The following is a 22118-nucleotide window of genomic DNA, read 5'->3' as shown; positions in this document are numbered from 1 at the left end:
TGTATCCATGTTGCTACTGTCCCTTTTATTCCATGAACTATTGGTTTGCTCACAAGTCTGTTGTGAGGGACTTTATCAAATGCTCTTTGGAAGTCTATGTACACCACATCAACAGCATTACCCTGATCAACCTTCTCTGTTACCTTACCCAAAAAAACTCCATCAATGTAGTTAAACACGCTTTGCCCTTCACAAATCCATGCTGGTTTTCCTTAATTAAGCCTCATTTGCCCAAGTGACTATTGTTTCTAGAACCTTCCCCACCATCGAGGTTAAACCAACTGGCCTGCAGTTTCTGGACTTATCTTTACATTTCTTTCAAATAAGTGTGTAATATTTGCAATTCTCCAAACCTCTGGCACCACCCCTGAATCTAAGAAAGACTGAAAAATTATAGCCAGTGCCTCCATAATTTCCACTGCCACTTCCCTCAGTATCCTTGGATGCATCTCGTTTGGTCCTGGTGCCTTATCAACTTTAAGTACAGCTAGCCTATCCAATACCACCTTCGTATCTACTTTAAACCTTCTCTTTCATCATGACCTATGCAGCATCTTCTTCCTTGGCAAATACAGATGTAAAGTATTCATTTAATACCTCAGCCATGCCCCCTACCACCATGCATAAATCCTCTAATCAGCCGCACTCCTCCTTTTACCAACCTTTTATTATTATTATGCCTACAGAAGACTTTTGGATTCCCTTTTATGTTAGCTGCCAGTCTCTTTTCATACTCTCCCTTTGCTTCTCTTATTTGCTTTCTCACTTCCCCTTTGATCCTTTTATTTTCGGTCTGGTTCTCTATTGTATTATCCACTTGACATTTGTCATAAGCACACTTGTTCTTCTTCATCGTAATCTCTATTTCTTTCATCATCCAGGGAGTCCTGGATTTGTTTGCCTTACCTTTCCCCTTCTTGGGAATACATCTTGACTGTGCCCGAACTATCTCTTCTTCAAAGGCATTCCATTGTTCAGTTACCGTTTTCCCTGTCATAGAAAACATAGAAAATAAGAGCAGGAGTAGGCCATTTGGCCCTTCGAGCCTGTTCCGTCATTCATTATGATCATGGCTGATCATCCAACTCAGTAACCTGTTCCTGCGTTCGCCCCATACCCTTTCATCCCTTTAGACCCAAGAGCTATATCCAACTCCTTTTTGAAAACATGCAATGTTTTGGCCTCAACTGCTTTCTGTGGTAGTGAATTCCACAGGCTCACCACTCTCTGGGTGAAGAAATTGCTCCTCATCTCAGGCCTAAATGGTTTACCCCGTATCCTTAGACTAAGACCCCTGGTTCTGGACTCCCCCACCATCGGAAACATCCTTCCTGCATCTACCCTGTCAAGTCCTGTTAGAATTTTATAGGTTTCTATGAGATCCCCCCTCACTCTTCTTAACTCCAGCGAATATAATCCTAACCAACTCAATCTCTCCTCATACGTCAGTCCTGCCATCCCAGGAATCAGTCTAATAAACTTTCGCTGCACTCCCTCTATAGCAAGAATATCCTTTCTCAGATAAGGAGACCAAAACAGCACACAATATTCCAGGTGTGGCCTCACCAAGGCCCTGTATAATTGCAGCAAGACATCCCAGCTCCTGTACTCTAATCCTCTCGCTATGAAGGCCAACATAGCATTTGCCTTTTTTACCGCCTGTTGGACCTGCATGCTTACGTTCAGCGACTGGTGTATGAGAACACCCAGGTCTCGCTGAATATTCCCCTCTCTCAGTTTATAGCCATTCAGATAATAATCTTCCTTCCTGTTTTTGCTACCAAAGTGGATAACCTCACATTTATCCACATTATACTGCATCTGCCATGCATTAGCCCACTCACTCAACTTGTCCAAATCACCCTGAAGCCTCTCTGCATCTTCTTCACAACTCACCCTCCCACCCAGTTTTGTGTCATCTGCAAATTTGGAGATATTACATTTAGTTCCCTCATCTAAATCATTAATGTATATTGTGAATAGCTGGGGTCCTAGCACCGATCCCTGCAGTACCCCACTAGTCACTGCCTGCCATTCGGAAAAAGACCTATTTATCCCTATTCTTTGTTTCCTGTCCGCCAACCAATTTTCTATCCATCGCAATACACTACCCCCCAATCCCATGCGCTTTAATTTTACACGCTAATCTCTTATGTGGGACTTTGTCGAAAGCCTTCTGAAAGTCCAAATAAACCACATCCACTGGCCCCCCCTTGTCAACTCTACTAGTTACATCCTCAAAGAATTTAGTAGATTTGTCAAGCATGATTTCCCTTTCATAAATCCATGCTGACTTTGTTCGATTCTACCACTTTTCTCTAAGTGCTCTGCTATAAAATCTTTGGTAATGGACTCTACAATTTTCCCCACTACCGACGTCAGGCTGATTGGTCTATAATTCCCTGCTTTCTCTCTACCTCCCTTTTTAAATAGTGGGGTTACATTAGCTACCCTCCAGTCTGTAGGAATTGTTCCAGAGTCTATAGCGTCTTGGAAGATGATCATCAATGCATCCACTATTTCTAGGGCCACTCTGGTACTCTGGGGTGCAGACCATCAGGCCCTGGGGATTTATCGACCTTCAATCCCATCAATTTACCCAACACCATTTCTCTACTAATACTGATTTCTTTCAATTCCTCTCTCTCACTAAGCCCTGTGTTCCCCAACATTTCTGGTATGATATTTGTGTCCTCCTTTGTGAAGACAGAACCAAAGTATGCATTTAGTTGGTCAGCCATTTCTTTATTCCCCATAATAAATTCCCCTGTTCCTGACTGTAAGGGACCTACATTTGTCTTCACCAATCTTTTTCTCTTCACATACCTATAGAAACTTTTACGGTCAGTTTTTATGTTACCCGCAAGCTTGCTCTTGTACTCTATTTTCCCCTTCTTAATCAATCCCTTGGTCTTCCTTTGCTGAATTCTGGACTGCTCCCAATCCTCAGGTCTGTTGTTTTTCCTGGCGAATTTGTATGCCTCTTCCTTGGATCTAATGCTATCTTTAATTTCCCTTATAAGCCATAGTTTGACTACCTTTCCCATTTTATTTTTGCACCAGACAGGGATAAACAATTGTTGCAGTTCATCCATGTGCTCTTTAAATGTTTGCCATTGCCTATTCACCGTCATCCCTTTAAGTAACATTTCCCAATCCGTCATGGCCAACTTGCGCCTCATACCTTCGTAGTTTCCTTTACTAAGATTCAGGACCCTTGTCTCAGAATCAACTACGTCACTCTCCATCTTGATGAAGAATTCTATCATATTATGGTCGCTCATCCCCAAGGGGTCTCGCACCACTAGATTGTCAATTATTCCTCTCTCATTACACAATGCCAACCTTTGATTCCAATTTATCTGGGCCAGATCCATTCTTACCTCTTGAAGTTGGCTTCCCCCCGTTAATTATTTTTCCTCTGGATTGTTCTGTGTCATTTTCCATAGCCAACCTAAACCTTATGATATAATGATCACTGCCCCCTAATGTTCCCCTATTGTGACCCTTGATCCACTTGGCCCACCTCATTCCCAAGAACCAGGTCTAGCAGTGTCTCCTTTCTCATTGCAGTGGAAACATACTGCTGTAGAAAATTCTCCTGAACACACTCTAAGAACTCTTGCCCCTCACTGCCCTTTACACTGCTACTATCCAAGTCCATGGATAAGTAAAGTCCCCCATTATAACTACTCTATAATCCCTACATCTCTCAGTAATTTCCCTGCAAATTTGACCCTCTACATCATTCCTGCTAGTTCCTTCTAATGGGATCACAATGAGATAACAGGGATTTAAAAGGTTCTCAATGATCAGTCTGAGATGTGGTCACGGTTGTCATGTTTCATCGGTTCATGGATACTTGTTTTGCATTGCTACTTGTGTTTTACTGTTTCAGTTACAGACATGCCTCTTTGGTGAATAATTGGGGTCATGGCTAAATTGGGCCTTTATTCCAGAAGAGTGCAATTTAACACTGATGGGAGCAGCTTTGCCTTATTCCCATGGGAACATTGTGATTGTGATAACAAAGGATGTTTGACCAGGATATTTTTCAGATATCTAGCTGTAGCGAGAAACCCCAATTGTTCCCCTGTTGCAGAATGTGCACTGATTTAAAGCAAGAAAGATAGATTTGAAATTATACAGTGGTTTTCATAACTTTAAGAAGCGTTTACAGCCGATGAAGTACTTTTGAAATGTAGGCATTGTTGTAAAGTAGGAAACAGGCAAGTATTTGCATACAGCAAAATCCCTACAAACAGCAATGTGATAATCACAAGCTGATCTGTTTTAGCGATGGTGTTGGTTGAGGGATAAAATTTGGTTCTGGACGCTTGCTGTTCTTCAAATAGTGCATCTGAGAGGGCCTCGGTTTAACGACTGATAGAAAAACAGATTCCAGTACTGTTCAAGTCTCTGGCGTGGGACTTGAGCCCTCAACCTTGTGGACTCAGGGGCAAGAGTGCTACGAAACAGCCACAGCCAGTACCCTCTTTTGGTTGACAGAAGGTAACTGGTACAGAGCAGAATAAATGGTGGGAACAACAGAAAGAAAATGCATCATTCTCTCCATTTGAACTTGAGCTGGGCAAAAATGATGCCTGTTCTGCAGTGAACTGGTAGTTAGCACGTGTAATGTGTTGGGCTGTTATTTAAGCTGCTTTGCAAGCTAATGCAAGAGAGCAAGTGAAAAGGGGAAAAATGTGTGGACAGAGGAGGTGTTGACTTAAGGTTTATGATGGGGTGGATGTAGAGAAGATGCCCCTTTTTTGTTTAGCTTCATGTTGTGCAACATTGCCACGTGGGGCTAGTTGGAAATCCAGATGTGGCGAATAACATTTTTGATTAGCCACATGCCCTAATTTATTTACTAAAATATTGTCGCCATAGTGACATCACCTCTGTAGTCTATGAAGATAAACTCTCAGTTGTGTATCAGTGTAAACTTTTGCATGGATGCTGTGTCAGTCTGTGATTCACACTGCCATTCGTTGCTAGTTAACGTCATTTTAATTACTTACAACTCATGAATAGAATACAATTTGAGCCAACTATGCAGCTGCCCAGTCCCCTCCTGGGTTGTAAATCAGAGCGCACAGTTCCTCATTGTGCACTCTGTGTGTAACACACAGTGCCCAGCTCAGGATAACCTACCCTCCTCATCTATGTATCGCTATAAAAACTGCTCAGCGTGGCTTCCCACCTTGGATCCTGTGTGTACAACATCATTCTCTCTCCTTCAATCACTAGACGTGAAAATTTTGTCAGTATTCAATACTAACAGGACCTTCCAAAATGGATCAATAGGAGCTTGAGGCGAGTTTTAAATTGAGGTGTATAAAATGATATGGGACTGAGATAGAGTGGATAGGAAGCACCTATTTCTCTTAGCAGAAGAGGTCATGAATCAGGACACATGGATTTAAAGGGCTGGATTTTTCCAGTCCCGTGGAGATGGGGTCGGAGATGGTGCGGTGGGGGGCGGGGGGGGGGGGGGCGCGGGCAGGTAAATAACAGCTGAGTCGGGATGGCTCCCAACAGATTCCCACCACCGGGGAACTTTGCCAGGGTCGGGCTTTTTTTGTTTCATGGGATGTGGGCATCACTGGCTAGGCCAGCATTTATTGCACATCTCTAATTGCCCTTGAGAAGGTGTTGATGAGCCACTGGTAACAAGATTGTGTTAGGGTGTTTAAGGATGCAATTAGGGGCGATTTTGCAGCGTCTCTGGAACATACACACTAGCTGAGTAGCTCCTGCCGCGTGTGGAGACTGCCAGCCTGTTCAAGGCTACCGGCTTCAGTGCAATCCTTCTGTGTTGACCAGCGAGGGCACCTTCATGTTGAGGCATCTTCGTGGTCTCTGACCTGTGATTGGGTCGGCAGCATCGAGAGCCCAGTGTGGAGGCAGCCAATTAAGAGGCCACCTCCCGGAAGATTGCGCTGTCGGGGGCGATGCCAATTAGGGTGAGCTTGGGACCCCCCATTTGGTCACGATGTCAAGGTCCCAAAACCCACAGGAAAATCCAGCCCAACGTAATTGGTAGAAGGATTAGAGGGAAGTTGAGGAGACATTTTTTCGCCCAGCGGACAGTGAAGTCTGGAACTTATTTATTTATTTAGTTTTTTATTTAGAGATACAGCACTGAAACAGGCCCTTCAGCCCACCGAGTCTGTGCCGACCATTAACCACCCATTTATACTAATCCTACACTAATCCCATATTCCTACCACATCCTCACCTGTCCCTATATTCCCCTACCACCTACCTATACAAGGGGCAATTTATAATGGCCAATTTACCTATCAACTTGCAAGTCTTTTGGCTTGTGGGAGGAAACCGGAGCACCCGGAGAAAACCCACGCAGACACAGGGAGAACTTGCAAACTCCACACAGGCAGTACCCAGAATTCAACCCGGGTCGCTGGAGCTGTGAGGCTGCGGTGCTAACCACTGCGCCACTGTGCAGCCCTAAACTTACTGCCTAATAGAGCCAGAAATCCTCACTGCATTGAAAGAAAATACTTGGATATACACTTGAAATGCAGTAAGCTAGAGCTGGAAAATGGGGCTAGGCACAGACATGATGGGCCAAATAGCCTCCTTTTGTGCTGTAAATTTTCTATATTTCTAAGTTTCCTCGGGTGCTTATTTTGAAAGTGTTACAGAAAACGTCCACTCGGTAAAAACTAAGCTGATTTCCCAGCTCATGCACGACTCCCATTAAAAACCAAGTCTCCTGTGACAGTTCTATTTTTGGAGGTGGCCTGTGTGTGAGGGACGTGCCAGTGGCTGGTCCCATGAATGTGACATGAAGATAAAAGAATCCCAAGCCTCTCTCACTCTGTATGAGATTTCTGTACAATGGGGCACTTAGTGCTATGAACTGGGAGCCTTTCCACCTCATTCCTCCTCCAATGAGGTACCAACGCTTTCATTCACCGGGCAAAGTATGGAAAGCCAATACTGATTAAATCTAGAAAGAAAAGCATCCAAGAATAACTGAGTCTGCACACGAATAATGTCGCCCACGTTCAGTTCGGATACTCTAGCCAATCTACGTTGGCTCCCGGTCCGACAATGCCTCATTTAAAAATTCTCATCCTTGTGTTCAAATCCCTCCATTGCCTCACCCCTCCGTATCACTGGCATCTCCTCAGCCTTTTCCGAGATCTCTGCACTCCTCCAATTCTGGCCTCGTGCACCCCTAATTTCTTTCGCTCCACCATTGACGGCCGTGCCTTCAACTGTCTAGGCCTTAAACTCCGGAATTCCTTTCCTAATCCTCTCTGCTTCTCTCTCCACTTTAAGATGCTCCTTAAACCCTAATTATTTGATCAAGTTTTTGGTCACCTGTTCTAATATCTCCTTATACAGCTTGGTATTAATCTTCATCTGACGACTCTCCTGTAAAGCACCTTGTGGGTGTTTTACCACATTAAAGGCACCATACAAATGTAAGTCATTGATGTTGTTGTTGAAACATTTCTCTCATCCACTGAATGAGTTGCTGTGTGCCCTTAAACTTGGTCAATGCCTACTTTGCACGCAAGGTTTCATAGCTGGCATCTGTGTTTGGAGCCACAGAGTGGCTGCCTGAAGAATTATGACTTTTGAGAACATGAGATTTACAGTGACCAGAGGTGGGTTTGGAAAGCTCACTGGAATCTGTTGAGTGCCAGAGCTCCAGGGTCCAGTGTGCGGTCCCTGGTGTTCCAGTTGAAGTTGCTCTGCTCGTTTGCTTGATCGTTTCAGCCTCCGATCGAGAGAAGCTGCATCCTGAGCCCTTCCAAAAACCAAATCTCGGTGTGAAGTCTGTAGACCTGTTTGACTGGACAATCATTTATAGTTTTAGGGATTATCAGTATTCACAGTAACAAGACAGTAACTACGAAAGAAGGAATGTTACCCCAATCCCTTGGCCAACAGATGACCATGTGTTGAAACTGTCTATTCTTGTTATTTGCTCCTGTTGTGCCCTTTCCGCCTTCAGGCAGTTCTTTATACACCCCAAGTGCATGCAGTATCCACACGACCATGACATCATCCACCCTTAGCCAAACAGTGAAACTGTAGCTCCTTTAACCCTTATATGGACTTGCTTCCATTTTGTTTCTCTCTGACTCTTGTCAGCAATTTACGAGCAGACACAACTCAACACAAACTGCAGTAAGAGCGTTTAGGATGACAGGTTACAGTGGTGACTTGCTGAAGGAGCTGACTTGTTTGAAAACAGGGCACAGAAGGACATTTGAGACAAGATAGACCCACACCAGCAATGAGGGGCAGTGCGTTATCTATATCAGCTTCATATATATTAGTCATGCTAGTTGATTGCCTACAATCAAATCCAAGTGCAGCCTTTTCTCCCTATCTCCCAAACCTTTGCGCCCACCCCAATGCTGGCCCTCATGACGGTTGACCTCTTCCATTGCTTCACCCCACAATTTCTTCCCATTCATTCTTTCCCAACCTCCTTATGACGGCTAATTTTATGAGCCCACATCTAATTTAACTGCTCTGGTGGGTGAATTCTGGCCTATTCTTTGCTGTTGCACAGAATTTTTCTTTGGATGAGTATTTCTGGAGAATCAATGGTCAGACAGTTCTCTGTAGGCGACAAGAATGTGGCAAGAGAGAGAGGGAGCATTCATCGCAAACTCTGACCTTCCTGCATAATGGTCCTATCCTGTCAGAGTGCTGTGTAGGAGTCGGGACGCCCTGATAGATTGAAGCACTGGAACAGTCGTGGATTTACAATGCAAAGTCAACTCTTCCATTATTCTGAAATGTACAGACCAATATTTTGCTTTTGAGGAAACTTGAAGATTGCTGGTTTTCTTATTTTGTGAAGCTTAAAAATTCATCATGATACACTTCTGACATCACTGTCTCCAAGTTATTTTATCAATGGGAATTATTTCCTGTGTAACTTTTGAAGTGGTTAAGGCACCCTCAGCCCATCATTCCCTTATATTTTCATGTTAGGTGATACTCCTTTCAGTGGCTCTCGGGTCCTCCTGAATCCCCCAGAGATGACTTAATGTAGAGGTTGATTTTTCTTGCCATTTTGAGAAATAAAGGGCTGAATTTTCCTGGTCCTGTGGAGATGGCTTGGAGGTGGGAGGGCCGGGAAAATAGGGAGAAGCTGCATTGGGACGGCTTCCTCGCGCGTTCCTGCTGCCGGGGAGGTTTTCCACGGGCGGGCAGGGACCTGGATTGGCTACATGCACGACGGAGGCAGGAAGCCAATTAAGCCAATAGTAGGCTGAATTAGATCCAATTTTGCAGCCGCTAGACCGCGCCCCCCCCCCACCGCTGCATGTGGAGGCTGCCGTCACAACGGAGGCAGCCTCTCTGTGGCAGGTCAGTGAGGAATGGGAGGTAGGGGGAGGTGTGGGGGGATGGGGGGGGGGCAAGAAGCTTCATGCCCTGAAGAGGGAGCTGCAGTCAGGAACGGCCACACCTGCAGCCCAAACAATCCACCCAGAGGGGCTTCTCCTCTACTTCAAGGACCTAACAGCTTGGCTCCTCCAAGGGCACCTCCAGGTTGAGGTCTGCTCCCGGTGGGGCTACCAAGGCTCCAGAGCTGGCAGCCCTCTGGGAAGATTGCATCGCCAATCTCGCTGCTGGTAAGTGCAAGCTCAGGATCCCAATTTGGCCCTGATGTCAAGGTCCCAGGGGAAAATCCAGCCCAAACAGTCGAGTGAACAAGTCATCGCAACCCAAGAGATTGTGTCACTGATACTGTTGAATGCTCCTCAGCTCGTGGGATTTGAAAGCATTTCAGATACATATGCCTAAGATCAGGTCATCTGTTAGGCTTCAGTGCAGATGCTTAGTAGTAAACTCTCCAACATCAAAGAATTTTATATGTTTCAATACAATCACCTCTCAATCTTCTAAACTTCACTGAGTATAAGCCCAACCTGCTCAACCGTTCCTCATAAGACAACCCCTTCATCTCAGGAATCAGCCTAGTGAACCTCCTCTGAACTGCTTCCATTGCAAGTATATCCCTTCTTAAATAAGGAGACCAAAACTGTACACAGTACTCTAGGTGCAGTCTCACCATGCCCTGTACAATTGTAGCAAGACTTCCCTACTTTTATACTTTTTTGCTCCCCTGACCTTAGGAAGGACATTATTGCCATTGAGGGAGTGCAACGATGGTTCAGCAGACTTTTCCCGGGATAACGGGACTATCCTATGAAGAGAGATTGGGGAAACTGGGCTTGTATTCGCTAGAGTTTTGAAGAATGAGAGGTGATCTCATTGAAACCTACAAAATACTTAAAGGGATAGACAGGGTAGATGCAGGTAAGATGTTTCCCCTGGTTGGGGAGTCTAGAAGCAGGGGACACAATTTCAAAATAAGGGGGAAGCCGTTTATGACTGACATAAGGAGAAATTTCTTTACTCTAAATATCAATGACATAAAGGGATATGAGGATAGTGTGGGAAAAAGGCATTGAATGGATGATCAGCCATGATCGTATTGAATGGCGGAGCAGGCTCGATGGGCTGAATGGCCTACTCCTGTTCCTATATACTCAATTCCCTTGCAATAAATGCCTTTTTTCTGTTTTATTCCAGGGTTTCATCTCTGATCTGAAGATAAAAGGAGACCCTTGGGCAGCACGGCTTTACTGTGAAGAGGATGATGATGGAGAAGTAAGTGAAACGTCACCTTCAGCTAACGACTGTGAGCAACCTGATTGTTTTGCTTTGTCCCTCTCCTTAAAGAGCTGAATTAACCATTGCAATGGCAGGGTTCCCACTGAACTGTGTACCATCAGACTGCTGCCTGGTTTTGGTGGGTTAATGTTGAACTCTGTGACATTGAGCACCATTCTGGCTGTTTTGCTGGAAGTTCTGGATCTGAAGGGATTCCATGCAGCATGTTGTAATGACGCTGGGTCGGATCTCCAGAGCCATGTTGGGCAGGAGGATGAGAGAAGAGAAACTGAAGTTGGCAGAAGCTCTGGTGAATCATTATTTCCTCAATTTTCTCTGACTGCTCAGAATAAACACATTTTAAGAGGTTTGAATGTTCCTTTCTAAATATAGCCCAAGGCTAGAGTAAACAACTTGATTAATGTGAATTACTGCTCTCTACATCTGTGTTTTAGATTTGATTCCTGGCCATGCAGTGTAGGTGAGTTTTGCAGCAGATTGCCAAATGACCCTTGGTGAAGGCAGACTTCTAGTTCCAATATTCTTTCTTGCCGCACCCCTCCCATCTGTACACCGCCCCCCTCCCCACCCAACCCACCATCTTTGCCAATCAGCCCAGTTTTGCCAGAACCCACTACCTACTAATTCACCACAGCACTGTGGAAGTCTGTGGTGGTCATTGGCACAGAGTGACTCTCCTCAGTTAATGGAGGAAAGAAGCAGAGGCAGGGGCAAAATATATGTCAGTTGTATAGTGTCAACCTGGAGTTAGACTATAGCTGGAATCTTAAGTGGAAGAGAACATTTAGATTCTAAAACCCTGTGGCCTAAATATGTGGAAGAGAAATGTTATTGCGGTGGGGGGGGTGCGGTGGGGGTGGGGGGGTGGTGGTGAAGGGGATTGGAGGAGAAGGACCCACTCTGAGAAGAATGGGTTGGAAGATACTATAGTTTAGGAGAGATTTTCAACATATCTAACCCATTAGTATATTCAGAGGCCCTAGTTTGCATCAGTGGCCTTTCTGAGGGTTTTAAGATGGTCAAATGTTCAAAACTACATCCAGGTTCAGGTGGAATCCAAAAGATGAGAGTCAATAAAGTTAAGAAGTTAAACTTATTTTAGGGTTTATTAATACCCAGTAGTGAATGATGAAAGGACAAATTTATTCAAATGTTAAACAACTTGATGTAAAACAACAATCACCAGTCCCGGCTAACTTACAAACTCCATCTTGAGGGTTCCTTGTGGACACAATCTCACGGGTTATCTACAAGATCCGACAAGTTGTTAAGGAATTATCAATAAATGCACAATCTAAACCTGATGTGAAGCAAGTACGAGAACATCCAATAAGACTGCGTTACATCAGCAACATTTTCAAAATTGAGTTTGCATTTTAAAGTTTTTGAGAATTTTAAAAAGATATTAATTTTTGGGATTTGAGTGTTGCTGGCAAGGCCAGCATTTGTTGCCCATCTCTAGTTGCCTTTGAGAGGTGAGGTGAGCTGCCTTCTTGAACAGCTGTAGTGACAGTGCTCTCCCAATGCTTTTAGGTTGTGAGTTCCAGGATTTTGACTCTGACAATGAAGGAGCAGTGATATGTGACCAAGTCAGGATGGTGTGTGACTTGTAGGTGGTGGTGTTCCCATCTGCCTGCTGAACTCGTCCTTTTAGGTGGTGGAGGTAACAGGTTTGGAAGGTGCTGTCGAAGGGGAAAAAACTGGGATAAATGTCTTTCACCTTTGGGAAATGTCTGAATATTCTATTCCCAACATGATTTAAAGTGGAAATCTCCGGGGGCCACTGGAGAGAGAAGCTCACCTTTAAGAACAGGCAACACCTCATCCTCTTGTGAGTTGTCAGTTGGCCTGGGATATCTTACGGTTGAGTTATTTGGATGCTTGTAGGCCATCTGGAGCCTTATAGAATTCCAGAAATGTCAAATAACTGAGATAATGAATCCCAACTGTAACATTTACAAATAAAAACCAACTGCTTCAATGTGCAGCACTTCCAGTTCCACTCCAGCATCTTGAATGGGTCGTAACCTCCTAGTTTTGGAGTAACTGTAAAAGTCAAACCACTGGAGTGTGGGTGTTTGGTTTGATAGGAGGTTGTCGTGACAGCGTGAGAAAGAGAACAGTATGGCTGTATAGAGGGTATCTTAAATAAGGAGTCTATTGGATCCTAGAGATATCCTCTCCTGGCCTCTCCATTACCTGCCTATGTTAAACAGTGGTCCTGAATATCACTGTTTGAAGAAAATATAAGTAGTTTCCTTCACTCCCCCCACCTTCTATCATACTTTACGATGCTGTCTTATTGCTGCTGTCAGGAGTTGAATCTGTTTTTGGGGTGATAGGTGAGCAGGTGCTGTGCACATGCGAATGTGAGATATGCTGGAATTGGCATCCAGTTTATTGAGACTACCTCAAGCCTTTCTCTTAACTCTCTTACCTAGCCTACCCTCACCACCACCACCCCCCATTCCTGACCAGACAAAGCTTTTTGACGAGCACAGTTTGGTTGAAGTTCAATAAAAGTTCCCCAGTTCCTCTCACTCCCTGAGGGAGAAATAAGTCATGCTGACCCTCCCAAACAGGCCACACTGGGCAGCAGAACTCTTTCCTGTTAACTGTGCAGTTTGTCAATGGGAGATGTGCTTCTTCAAGACCAGCTTGCGCTTTTTCCTACCGCCCCTGTTCCATTCCTCTTTTCAAGTAAGCATTTACCCCCAAGTCTAATAGAGACTAATGGGCGGTGCAGTGGTTAGCACTGCAGACTCACAGCTCCAGGGACCCGGGTTCGATTCTGGGTACTGCCTGTGCGGAGTTTGCAAGTTCTCCCTGTGTCTGCGTGGGTTTTCGCCGGGTGCTCCGGTTTCCTCCCACAGCCAAAGACTTGCAGGTGATAGGTAAATTGGCCATTGTAAATTGCCCCTAGTGCAGGTAGGTGGTAGGGAATATGGGATTACTGTACGGTTAGTATAAATGGGTGGTTGTTGGTCGGCACGGACTCGGTGGGCCGAAGGGCCTGTTTCAGTGCTGTACCTCTAAATAAATAAAAAATAAATAAAGAAGGAGTACAGCTCCCTGGGTGAATTGTTTCTTGTGCAGCCTGGGATTCTAGCTCTGACCCTTTGGCCTATTGTTTTAACGTTGAATAGCCTAGAGAGTGTGGGAAAATGGCGCACTGACACGGAACACAAAAGTCCGAGTGTATCAAGCCTGTGTCCTCAGTACCTTGCTCTACGGCAACGAGGCCTGGACAATGTATGTCAGCCAAGAGCGATGTCTCAATTCATTCCATCTTCGCTGCCTCCGGAGAGTACTTGGCATCAGGTGGCAGGACCGTATCTCCAACACAGAAGTCCTCGAGGCGGCCAACATCCCCAGCTTATACACACTACTGAGTCAGCGGCGCTTGAGATGGCTTGGCCATGTGAGCCGCATGGAAGATGGCAGGAACCCCAAAGACACATTGTACAGCGAGCTCGCCACTGGTATCGGACCCACCGGCCGTCCATGTCTCCGCTTCAAAGACGTCTGCAAACGCGACATGAAGTCCTGTGACATTGATCACAAGTTGTGTGAGTCAGTTGCCAGCATTCGCCAGAGCTGGCGGGCAGCCATAAAGGCGAGGCTAAAGTGTAGCGAGTCGAAGAGACTTAACAGTTGGCAGGAAAAAAGACAAAAGCGCAAGGGGAGAGCCAACTGTGTAACAGCCCTGACAAACAAATTTTTCTGCAGCACCTGTGGAAGAGCCTGTCACTCTAGAATTGGCCTTTATAGCCACTCCAGGTGCTGCTCCACACACCACTGACCACCTCCAGGCGCTTACCCATTGTCTCCCGAGATAAGGAGGCCAAAGAAGAAGAAGAAGCCTAGTTATGCCCAGCACTCCTAGGAATCTAGCTCACTGTTTCTCTACAAGGCCCCAGTTTGAGGCCTTACAAAATAATGGACCATAGTTAAAGTCACAAGAGGAGACACAAGAGGAGATGTGGTCTCCTGGTCACCTGTGGTTCTAATTAAGGCGTCTCCAAAGCTCAAGACAACAAGCATATGAACCATGACAGATAGGAAAAGGGCCTCTAGTCCAACCATCCTGTTTCCTGGCCCCACACCCGCTTTATCTGCTTATAACCTTTTACCTTTCTAATATTTGCTAGTTCTGAAGAAGGGTCACTGACCTGAAACGTTAACTCTGCTTCTCTATCCACAGATGCTGCCAGACCTGCTGAGTATTTCCAGCATTTCTTGTTTTTATTATCCTGTTTCACAAATTTGTCATAGAGTCATTACGGCACAGAAGGAGGCCATTTGGCCCATTGAGTCTATGCACGTTCTCTGTAGAGTAATCCAGTCAGTCCCATTACCCCGGTCTATCCCCAGAGTCCTGAAAGTTTATTTCCCTCAAGTACCCATCCAATTTCCTTTTGAAATCATTGTTTCTGCTTCCGCCACCCTAGTAGGCAAAGAGTTCCAGGTCATTACCACTCACTGTGTAAAAAAATTCTTCCTCATGTACCTCCCTGCATCTCTTAAATCTGTGCCCCCTAGTTCTTGTACTATCAGCTAATGGGAACAGTTTTTCTTTGTCTACCTTATCTAAACCCATTATAATCTTGTAGGCCTCTATCAGACCTCCCCTCAATCTCTTTTGCTCCAAGGAGAACAACCCCAGTTTCTCCAACCTAACCTTGTTGTTTAAATCCCTCAACCCTGCATCCTCTCAAGGATCCTCACATCCTTCCTAAAGTGATGCCAATATACACTGCACCCCCACCCAAAAGCTTTTGATTTCCTGTGAGAGGTGAAAATCCAGGTTAAAAACCCAGGCTGGTTTGGGGAAGCGAATTTGGGAAATTCCTCTGCCAAGCCCAGTAGGCAATCAGAACTAGTCCAGGAGACCACTCTGACCGTGATAATTCCGTACTGAAGCTGCCTCTTGTAAAGTTGATCTCCGCCTCAGCCAAAAAGAGGTCTAGCTCTCACTTGAAGGAAAGTCAGTGAGTCAGCGTCACCTCACAAGACGGCAGCCTATTCCAGAGGTCCAACTACGAGTGCTGCTTTTTTATTTTTAAATGCAACTTTTCAGTCTGTCACAGCTCAATCTGCAACTCTGGGAGCTTTGTAATTCATTTACCCCAACAGTTGATTGGGCCACTTTGGCTCGTTCATGTTCCCCCAACACCTGCAGTAGGTAATTGAGAAATTAAGGAAACACTTAAATCATCACAGTTGGCCTTGAATTTGATGTAAAATTGACAGTAATTTGTGTCTTTCAGGCTTCAGGAGATTTGGGGAGTGGATATGAAAGAAGAACTGAAACGGTAAGAAACAAAATTGCTGAGGTTGCACCACAGTATGTGAGGTACAATGTGCTTTCTCCAGTCAGTTGTTGCTGCTTTGTGGTGTTACCTGTATTTAAATTAAGAGTGAATGGATTCAGTTTGTAGTGTCGGAACCATCTGACTTTTGAACAGAGTCAAATAAGCCGAGGGGCAAAAACTTTTTAATTGATGTTATCTCCAACTAAATCTCAGCCAGCACATCTGTTGCCTCGATTCTTTCTGCTTCTTTCTTAATTACTTCCTTCTTCTGAAGTACAAATCAATATTGGCAATAGAGTTTTGCTAAGTTGTTTTTTGTAGTGCTTATTCTTTTCACCAATGCAGAGGGCAGGACCCTGCCAGCGGATAATGGACATCGATGGATAATCCATGGTTCTCAATTTTGGTCTCAGGCTATGGTGCGGCCATGCTATCGGTAAAAGAATGAGCACAAGTACATTGCAAATAAATAAATAAAGAAAGGATTGCATTTATATCGTATGTTTCAGGACCGTAGGATTTCCCAAAGTGCTTTACAGCCAATGAAGTATTTTTGAAGTGTAGTCACCATTGTAGGAAATGCGGCAGTCATTTTATGCACAGCAAGCTCCCACAAACAGCAATGTGATAATGATCAGGAAATCTGTTTTAGTAATATTGGTTGAGGGATAACTATTTGCCTGGACAATGGGGAGAACTCCCCTGCTCTTCTTGGAAATAGCGCCATGGAATCTTTTACGTCCACCTAAGAGGGCAGACTGGACCTCGGTTTAACATCTTATCCAAAAGACTGCTCCTCCGACAATGCAGCATTCCCTTAGTACTGCATTATGTTTATGTCCCTGGAGTGGGACTTGAATCCACAAAAATATAAATCGAATTTAATCTTCGTATCAGAGAGAGGGAGATCGGTACTTCTGGGCTGTTAAATCTTCCGTATGAATCTATTCCAGGCTAATTTTGGAAAGACAGATAATTGGATATTGTAGTCTCAGTTATTAATGGAGCTTATGAATGTCAGCCTCTGTGACTGTAATTGTGCTTTGTTTCTTCTGGTCCTGCTGTACCTTCCTGACACAGTTGACCATGCCATAATGCTCTAATACCTCTCATCTACCATCCTGCTCTATGGAAATGTCCTTTTATGATTCCATTCCTGTCTAGCTACCAGCAGCCAGCACATCTCCAACAATGACCTCTCTTAACACTCCCTCACCTCCGGGGTCCCTCAATGATCTATCCTTGGCCCCAACCTCTTCCTTATCTATAAGCTGCCCCTCAGTGCATATGGATCAGTCTTTCAAATGGTAGCCATTGATGTCCAACTCCTCTTCTCCACCAATTCCCTCTATCCCTTGGCAGCTCTATGCTGTCACACTGCCTGTCTGACCTCAACTTCGTATAGCTCAACATCAGGAAGACCAAAGAGTCCCTACTGTAACTTCTGCTCCCTTGCCCCTCTCTCCAATCCCCTTCTTGCCTGCACTGTCAGGCGCAATCAAGCCATCCAATAATGTTTGTTCCTAAGTTTTGTTTTCAACCTGTATCCTAGCCATCATCTGGACCACTTAATTCCAATGCTACTACATTGCTTACCTTTATTCCTACTTCAGCCCTTCTGCTGCTCAGACCTCTATCCATGTCTTCTTTAGCTCTAAAATCAACTACTCTAATGATCTCTTTGTCCTCCCAGCTTCAACTTCTCCAAAGCCCATCTGTCCACATCCTGCCTTGCACACCTTTCCCTCCCCCATTGTCCCATCCTTGCTGATCTACACTGGCTCCCAAACCCCAACACATCGCAATGCAAATCCATATCTAGAAATTCCTTCATGAGCTTTTCCCCAGCCTATCTCTGCAGTGTCTTCTCATGCCATATCCCCTTCTGAACCCCCAGTTCCTCCCACTCCACACTCTGTACATCCTTACCCACTTCCTTCACATCACTATTGGTTGCAGAGTTTTCAGCCTTTTCCATCTGACCCTTGGAAACTTCCCGTCCAAACCTCCCTGCCTTTTTATTAAAAAAAAATTCCCTTTTGGTCATTCCATCTAATCTCCCTTCCTGGTTCTATGTCTGTCCTCCTTTACATCTATCCGTGAAGTGCCTTTGGATGCTTCCTGACATTAAAGGGATGATATAAATACAAGTTGTTGCTACTTTTGTTCCATTGGAAGTATAATTCATGTCTCTGTCTGCCTTTCCACTTATTCCGATTTTGGCTTTGGATGGTTGGCTCAGTGAGCACAGTGAGGTTTGAACCCTGCTCCAAAGCAATTTGAATTCATACAGAGCTGAACGTCTGAGGCTGTAACCAGCTGTAAACTGCCCCTACAGTTCTGAAGCTATTGGAAAAAAAATCATTTTAGGTACAATAGACCCTGCTGCATCTGAACTATGGTGTAAGCAAGGTATAGATTCAAAAGCCAGAATGATTTGGATTTGTGGTAAAGTCCAAAGTTGCTTAGACTGTTGAAGGAAACATGTGGGCATCTGTTTGACTGAAAGAATGCACCATTGGAGAGTTGCTGGCTTTCTTTCTATGTTTATGACTGGTCTTCTCATCAGCTGTGAGGGCCAAAGTCTATTTGTTTGTACGGTCTGTGGTTAGCCTTGGATTATCTACAATGTCAGGACTGCAATCCTCTTCAAGTTTTCCACGGAAGATGTAGAATGTACTCTGCTTTTAGAACTTGTTTTGGTTAATTGTATTGATAATGCCCATACCCACCTGTCTTCAAAATGGGATCCTGTTGGACACATCAGAAGCTCTGCAGATATCCGATTCCATGGGGAAAGAACTTGCACTTATGTAGTGCCTTGCATGACCTGAGGACATCTCAAAGCTCTTTATAGTCAATGAAGCATTCACTGTTGTAATGTGGAAATACAGCAGCCAATTCATACACAGCAAAACTCACACAAACAGCAATGTGATAATGATCAGATCACCGTCTTAGTGATGCTGATTGAGGTTGATCAACTCACCCGAAATATGGCACCTCTGACAGGGCAACACTCCCTCGGTACTGCACTGGGAGTGTCAGCCTGGATTTTGTACTCACTGGAATGGGGCTTGAACCCGTAGCCTTCTGGCTCTGGCAAGAATGCTACCCAGTGAGCCATGGCTCCCATCTTCCACTATACCAACCCTACCATCTCCCCATAACAAGATCTGACTGAGTCCAGGATCCAGACCTCAGACACCTTTGCTCGAAACTCCTTCCAAATACTGATCATTCATGTATAAAGAAACAGTTAATGGTACCCGTCCTAACTTTGAAGTTCCCATCTTTGAGCCTTTTCCCTCTGGTCGTACGACCCTGTTAACTGTCATCTTATATTGACCCAGCCAAACAACCCTCCCCCAATTAACACCATCAAAACCCGACTCATTGCTCATTTTCTGCTTGAGTCCTTGCTCTGCACAAATTGGATTCCACACTCAACATAGCAATGGTAACTGGGTTTCAAAAGTAATCTATTAGCTGTGAAGGTCTTTGGGACATCCCGGGGACAAAACGACTTTTTGATAAGGCGTTGCAGAAATATAAATTTTTCCTTTTTTTTTTCCAGACCTCCATAAGGGACAGTCCCTCGTCAAGCCATTTCTCAAGAGTCTTCCCTTTGATACAAGAGTCCTACCACATTGTTGTCCTCTGCACTGCCCCTGAGGCCTGACTGGCTTCTTATCTAGCAGTGGAACATAAGAACAGGAGGAGGCCATTCAGCCCTTTGAGCCTGTTCCATCGTTCAGTTAGATCATGGCTGATCGATATCTGTACTCTACATTTACCTGCCCCGGTTCCATGCCCCTTAGCATCCTTACCTAACAACAATCTATCAATCTCAGTTTTGAAATTTTCAATTGACCCCCCCCCCCCCCCACCCCGCCGCCAGCCTCAACAGCATTTTAGGGGAGAGAGTTCCAGATTTCCACTACCCTTTGTGTGAAGAATTGCTTCCTGACATCACCCCTGAATGGCCTAGCGCTAATTTTAAGGTTATGCTCCCTTGTTCTGGACTCCTCCACCAGAGAAAATAGTTTCTCTCTATCTACCCTATCAAATCCTTTAATCATCTTTAAACACCTCAATTAGATCACCCCGCAATCCTCTATCCTGAAGGAAATATAAGCCTAGTCTCTGCAATCTGTCCACATAACAACCCATTTAGCCCTGGTATCATTCTGGTAAATCTGTGCTGCATCCACTCCAAGGCCAGTATATCTATATGATACTCCAGATATGGTCTACCCACTTGTGAGGACTCCAAAACTAGTGGTCATAAATATAAGATAGACTTGAATAAATCCAACGAGGGATTCAGGAGGAATTAGAATGTGGAGCCTGCTACCACAGGGAGTAGTTGAGATGAATGTTGTTGTTGGCATCTTTCAATCTACGAAAGATGATGGACACGCAACAAGCAATCCGTTTAGGTGGGATGTCTTCTCTTAGTGCACCTTTGCCGATGGCTGTGAAGACCAATCCTTGAGAGGCAGATTCTGATACAAATGCTGCACATGGAGCTGCCACGTGACATTGTGAGTTGCTGTGTTTGATGTTGGCCCCTGTTGCCAAGCTGCGGTAGCAACTGGTCGGTCATGGCAGTGCACACCAGTCCACAGGATGTGTTGCCATTTCTCTCTTTGGCCAGCTAGTGACTTTTGAGGTGAATAGCATAGATGTATTTAAGGGGAAGCTGGATTAAACACATGAGGGAGAAAGGTGTAGAAAGAGTGAGATGAAGTAGGATGGGGAGAGGCTCGTGTGGAGCAAAAACACCAGCATGGACCAATGGGGCTGAATGGCCTGTTTCTGTGCTGTACATTCTTTGTAAATTTATGTCCGTGACTAGAGCAATGGCTTTTCTTTACCAAGTGAGACATATGTTTACTAGGAGCTCCATTCCCTTCAAACCACCATCCCCCCCACTTCTGCTCCCGCCCGTGCTATTTTGGGACATGGCTTCCAAAAGTAGAAGCTACCCGCCGTACTCCTCCTGCCTTTTGTTTTAAGCTGAGAGTGTGGGTTTAGCAGCAATGCTGGACTGTGGGAAATCCAACAGCTCCTGTTGTAACCTGCCTTTAATTGGCCCCAGCCAGGATATCAGCCCTCCTGGCACATTCAAACTGAATTTAAATTTGCTGTGGCCAATTTAATAACCAGCGTGGAGGCCCCTTTACATGAAAACGATGAAACCATTGAATCATTCCATGTTAGTAACCTCGCAGATGTTTTCAATTTTTCTGCGTTAGTTATCCAGATTAATACGAGAAAATCTTGCTGAGTGCTCCTGCCATTTTATTTCTTAGCCTGGTTTATGTAGCAAGCTTTCGCTCTCTGACAAGGCTGATTTAGTCTTGTCTGTTTTCCGACTAGACTACAGCCACATGTTTTCTGTCTGACGGGCAGATAATCCGGAACCCCTAATGTTTTGCCCTCGCTCTCTGAATGTGCCCACTCACTCTGGTGTGCACACTCCCATTGCCCTCTTTGTAGCCAGAACCAAGCAGTCACTGTTGACCCGCAAACATTGACAGTAAAACCCAGCAGGATGTTCAGCCATGTGGTGCATCATCACCAAGCTCAGTCTGTTGCTTGTCCACTGCTGATGATCATTTCAAGGTGATTAAGAATGGGAAGCTCAGCTGGTTTTCCTCTCTTTCCCGTTGCCGAGCCCTCCAGCGTGGCGGGGTGGGGATTTAAGGAAAAGAGAGAGGTAGGGAGGTGAAGTGATTTGGGAAGGGACTCTTGGTGCTTAGGGGCTAGCTGGCTGAAAGCACGACAGTCAATGATGGAACAATTAAAATCGGGCATGCGCAAGACTCCAGAGAGTGCAGAGGGTTATGGGGCTGGAGGGAGATGCAGAGGGGTGAGGCCATGAAGGGATTTGTATACAAGAGCGAGAATTTTAAATTTAAGACGTTGCTTGACCAGGAGCCAGTGTAAGTCAGTGAGCACAGGAGTGTTAGAGGAACGGGACTCAGTGCTAGTTCAGATTTGGACAGCGGAGTTTTGGATGAGCTCAAGTTCAAGAGGTGGGAGGCCGGCCAGGCGAGCACTGGAATAGTCCAATAAAAGCAAAATACTGCAGAT

General features: G+C 45.0%; 1 protein-coding gene across 3 annotated transcripts in view; it reads left to right on the top strand.

The window, feature by feature from the left end:
* The window catches only part of LOC137372280 (collagen alpha-1(XVIII) chain-like), a 345709-nt gene that overhangs the window by 204001 nt on the left and 119590 nt on the right, over nt 1–22118 (top strand). For all 3 annotated transcript variants that reach the window (XM_068036016.1, XM_068036015.1, XM_068036014.1), the window contains 2 exons: nt 10600–10677; nt 15972–16016. In XM_068036016.1, the coding sequence (XP_067892117.1) occupies nt 10600–10677; nt 15972–16016 (123 nt within the window). The remainder of the gene's footprint in view (nt 1–10599; nt 10678–15971; nt 16017–22118) is intronic.

This window comes from Heterodontus francisci, chromosome 7 (assembly GCF_036365525.1).
Source record: "Heterodontus francisci isolate sHetFra1 chromosome 7, sHetFra1.hap1, whole genome shotgun sequence".
NCBI classification, from domain to species: domain Eukaryota; kingdom Metazoa; phylum Chordata; class Chondrichthyes; order Heterodontiformes; family Heterodontidae; genus Heterodontus; species Heterodontus francisci.
Note: the sequence above shows the minus strand (reverse complement) of the source record. Positions and strands in the feature narration are given on the sequence as shown.